Here is a 3,979-nt window from a genome sequence, read left to right on the forward strand (position 1 = left end):
AGTATTTGAAGCCGTCCTCCCTCGCTATCTCTTCTCTTCGCCTCGTACGCATTCGTCTTTAAAGTTAAGACTGGGTATTGTATCGATTTTTACATGTTCATTTTAACAGCGATTCACCTGTTTTTACACTTGTGCGACACTTTAAAACCTTAAACAAAGCGGGGAAACTATGCAAAAAGTAGATATAGTATTTTAGAAGTGGGGGGGGGGGCAATCCTTTTTCACAGTACTGTAGGAGGTTCTCACATGCCCCCAAACATCTTCAGCTCGTCTCTTTAGTCATTTTTATCCACGCCTACTTTGCAACTAATTTGCACATTTTTATTGTAATTAGATTCTTTCAAAAATTAAAATCAAATCAAATAACAGTTCCTCGACCTGGTCACAATGGTCCCAATACCTTTTGTTCGGTCCTATAGCCGCTTCCCTTAGTCCGAACCCTGCATGGTTTTTTTTCAACCCCATCTTCATCATCATCACCCTCAGCCATCATCTCAAGAGTCGTGGAGGCAGAAGAAGAAGAAGAGGAGGAGGAGGAGGAGGAGGAAGAGGAGGGGGACGCGAGGACACACCCGCCCGCGCACCGTCGCCTTTGGCCGGTGCACACGGCGAGGATGCAGCAGCGGCGGCGGCGGCGGCGGCAGCCAACACGAGGTGATCGACACCGCACCCGCATTGGAGACGCGTTATAAGAATGATTATCACTCCTCCTTTTATAGATCAAAAGCGGTTTTTATGCCAAGACAGGAGCGCCGCTTGTCTCCGAGCAGCAGCAGCAGTAACGGAGTCCACTAAGATGTCGGCAGGTACGTCCGTCACGCGTGAATATTGGCATTTTTCTCCGCGTATTTTTCCGTTCATGCGTGCGTGCCTCTTTTTTTTTTTTTTTTTTTAAACATAACGGTGACACGGTCCCTCCCGCCCATCAGCCACGCGGCGTAAGAGAATACATTTTTCTACCCTCGCCTGCTGTTGCCTTCTGCTCTTCAATTATTCACGTGTGTTTTTGAATATTTCAAACACAGCTGCGTGGCGTGCACGAAATTGTCCCCATTGACAAAGAAAAAAAAGTGATTCGCCGTTTGTTCAGCGCGAACCTCAATGAGAAGCTGCCAGTATTTTTTTCCATCTGTTTATATATACATAAATATTATATATACTCACACACGTGCATGTGCGCGTGTGTGAGCACGTGTGTGTTCGACTGCGGTGATGTTGTCAGCAGGACGCCGCATGCGCGGCTCCTGATGCCGGCCACCGTGCCGTGTTCACGCATGGCTTCCCTGTGTGAAGAAGTACAAAATATATAAAATACATACTTTCATAAAAACGAGGAGCCGGTGACTTTGGTTGCGACTCGCCCAATGCAGCAGATCTGGTGTCCTAATTTACGATCTGCTGGAGTGACTCTTCCTGCATCGAAGCAATTGGCATGCAAGCCGCACAGCCCCGGTTGCGTAATTTTTGAGCAAGCAAGTTTTGAGGTGATTCTTTGACCGAGGTGCAAGTTTAGGAAGTTCGGAGTGTCGCCCGTCCGAAGTTTACCTGACCTACTTGCGCTTGTCCCACACGCAGTCCCCCCCTGAGAGACGCCCGGCCGATTCTCCGCGACCTGACGCGCTAGCGCACCGCCTCGCCCGGCCGCCTTTTCCCGCCGCCATGACGGTCGCCACGGGCGACCCGTCCGACGAGGCGGCAGCGCACCCGGGCCACCCGCTGGACTACGACCTGGAGGCGGACCACGAGTGCTGCGAGCGGGTGGTCATCAACATCTCTGGCTTGCGCTTCGAGACCCAGCTCAAGACCCTCTCGCAGTTCCCCGAGACGCTGCTGGGCGACCCCAAAAAGAGGATGCGTTACTTCGACCCGCTGCGGAACGAGTACTTTTTCGACAGGAACAGACCCAGCTTCGACGCCATTTTGTACTACTACCAGTCGGGCGGGCGGCTGAGGAGGCCCGTGAATGTCACGCTGGACATCTTCTCCGAGGAGATCCGCTTCTACGAGCTGGGCGACGAGGCTATCGAGATTTTCCGCGAGGACGAGGGCTTCATCAAGGAGGAGGAGCGCCCTCTCCCCGACAACGAGTTTCAGAGACAGGTGTGGCTGCTGTTCGAGTATCCCGAGAGCTCAGGTCCGGCCCGGATTATCGCCATCATCTCCGTCATGGTCATCCTCATCTCCATCGTCAGTTTCTGCCTGGAGACGCTCCCCATATTCCGCAACGACGAGGACGACATGCACAAGTCTCACGCTGAGTTCTTTTCCCCCGAGACCAACACCACGGTCATCAGGTACACGTCCACCTACTTCACAGACCCCTTCTTCATCCTGGAGACGCTGTGCATCATTTGGTTCTCCTTTGAGTTCCTGGTGCGCTTCTTTGCCTGCCCCAGCAAAGCGGGCTTCTTCGGCAACCTCATGAACATCATTGACATCGTGGCCATCATCCCGTATTTCATCACGCTCGGCACAGAACTGGCGGACAGTCCGGACGACGGCCAAGCCGGTCAACAGGCCATGTCTTTAGCCATCCTCAGGGTGATCCGACTGGTGCGAGTCTTCCGCATTTTCAAGCTCTCACGCCACTCCAAGGGACTCCAGATCCTGGGCCAGACCCTCAAGGCCAGCATGAGAGAGCTGGGACTACTCATCTTCTTCCTCTTCATCGGCGTCATCCTCTTCTCCAGCGCCGTGTACTTTGCCGAGGCCGACGAGCGACAGTCCCAGTTCGAGAGCATCCCGGACGCCTTCTGGTGGGCCGTGGTGTCCATGACCACGGTGGGCTACGGCGACATGGTGCCCACCACCATCGGCGGCAAAATTGTGGGTTCCTTGTGCGCCATCGCCGGCGTCTTGACCATCGCCCTGCCCGTTCCCGTCATCGTCTCCAACTTCAACTACTTCTACCACCGCGAAACGGAAGGGGAGGAGCAGGCGCAGTACCTCCAGGTCAACGCGCCCAAGAGCGAGTCGGGCGAGGAGCTGAAGAAGAGCCGCAGTGGATCCACCATCAGCAAGTCGGACTACATGGAGATCCAGGAGGCGGTCAACAACAGCAACGAGGACTTCCGCCGGGAGAACCTCAAGACGGCCAACTGCACGCTAGCCAACACAAACTACGTCAACATCACCAAGATGCTCACAGATGTGTAGCCTGGCGCGCAAATCGCTGGGAAAAAAAATTAATACTGAGGCAATAGAATTCAGGAACGAGATGCTCTTCACGCCACGCTTCACTCCTGCCCTTAAAGCTGTTAAACGGAGCCAGATTGTTTGCATTTGCATGGAGTTTTCCGGCTGGAAGGAAAAACTCGAAATGTCGCGGCGACGCCAACCACAAATAAGCAATGAAAAACAAAACAAAAAAAAAAGCAAAACACACTAAAGTCGCTTGATCACTCACTTCCCAGGGTGCATTGCTCTGCTTTAGGCACAAAATATATACCGTAGGCGTTAATTTGTTTTTCACCGCTAGATAAATGACAGCCATCGGTGCCGCATGCGCTCGTGGTGGGACACCTTAGTAGTCAGTATCTGATGATGTGGCTGAGAATGGCCTTGACACCTCGCTGCTTTGCTCTTAGGCAACGTCTTACGAGGATTCAAACTCTTTCTGCGAGACGCGTTGCCCCCGCCATTCACCCGAACCGGTCTTATACCGCAGAGCTTTGAGGACGATTTGAATGTTTCTTCTCTGTTTTTTTTTTTGCCTTTTTACGGGCAGAACGTCAATCCACGTAGCTCGTAGTTAGGTACCCTGAGGCACTTCAGCGGGTCTTCGGTTTGCAACCGTCCCGGCGAACGACGACGTTACGATGTTAAGAACGACGCGCGGCAAATTAGTGAGATAATGCGCGGTCACAAGCTACACGAAGGCACAATTGGTTACTGCCCTACTTAAAGGGGAAATCCACTGGTTTGCATTAACAATGTATCCAATAGATCTTGTAATATTTACTCTATTTTGACAATGTGA

The 3,979-nt window shown here is 52.4% G+C and overlaps 1 protein-coding gene across 1 annotated transcript; it reads left to right on the forward strand.

Moving 5' to 3' along the window:
- The first annotated feature begins 499 nt into the window (after positions 1 to 499).
- Positions 500 to 3,374, forward strand: LOC133507289 (potassium voltage-gated channel subfamily A member 2). Its single transcript, XM_061832188.1, has 3 exons — positions 500 to 654; positions 720 to 806; positions 1,576 to 3,374. Exon 3 carries the CDS (start codon positions 1,660 to 1,662, stop codon positions 3,154 to 3,156), a length of 1,497 nt encoding a protein of 498 aa, XP_061688172.1. The 5' UTR covers positions 500 to 654; positions 720 to 806; positions 1,576 to 1,659; the 3' UTR covers positions 3,157 to 3,374.
- The last annotated feature ends 605 nt before the right edge of the window (positions 3,375 to 3,979 follow it).

This window comes from Syngnathoides biaculeatus, chromosome 10, assembly GCF_019802595.1.
Source record: "Syngnathoides biaculeatus isolate LvHL_M chromosome 10, ASM1980259v1, whole genome shotgun sequence".
Taxonomy (NCBI): Eukaryota; Metazoa; Chordata; class Actinopteri; order Syngnathiformes; family Syngnathidae; genus Syngnathoides; species Syngnathoides biaculeatus.

Bases quoted from the DNA above. Each gene is read 5' to 3' on its own strand.
- LOC133507289 (XM_061832188.1), top strand. From the start codon at position 1,660: ATGACGGTCGCCACGGGCGACCCGTCCGACGAGGCGGCAGCGCACCCG.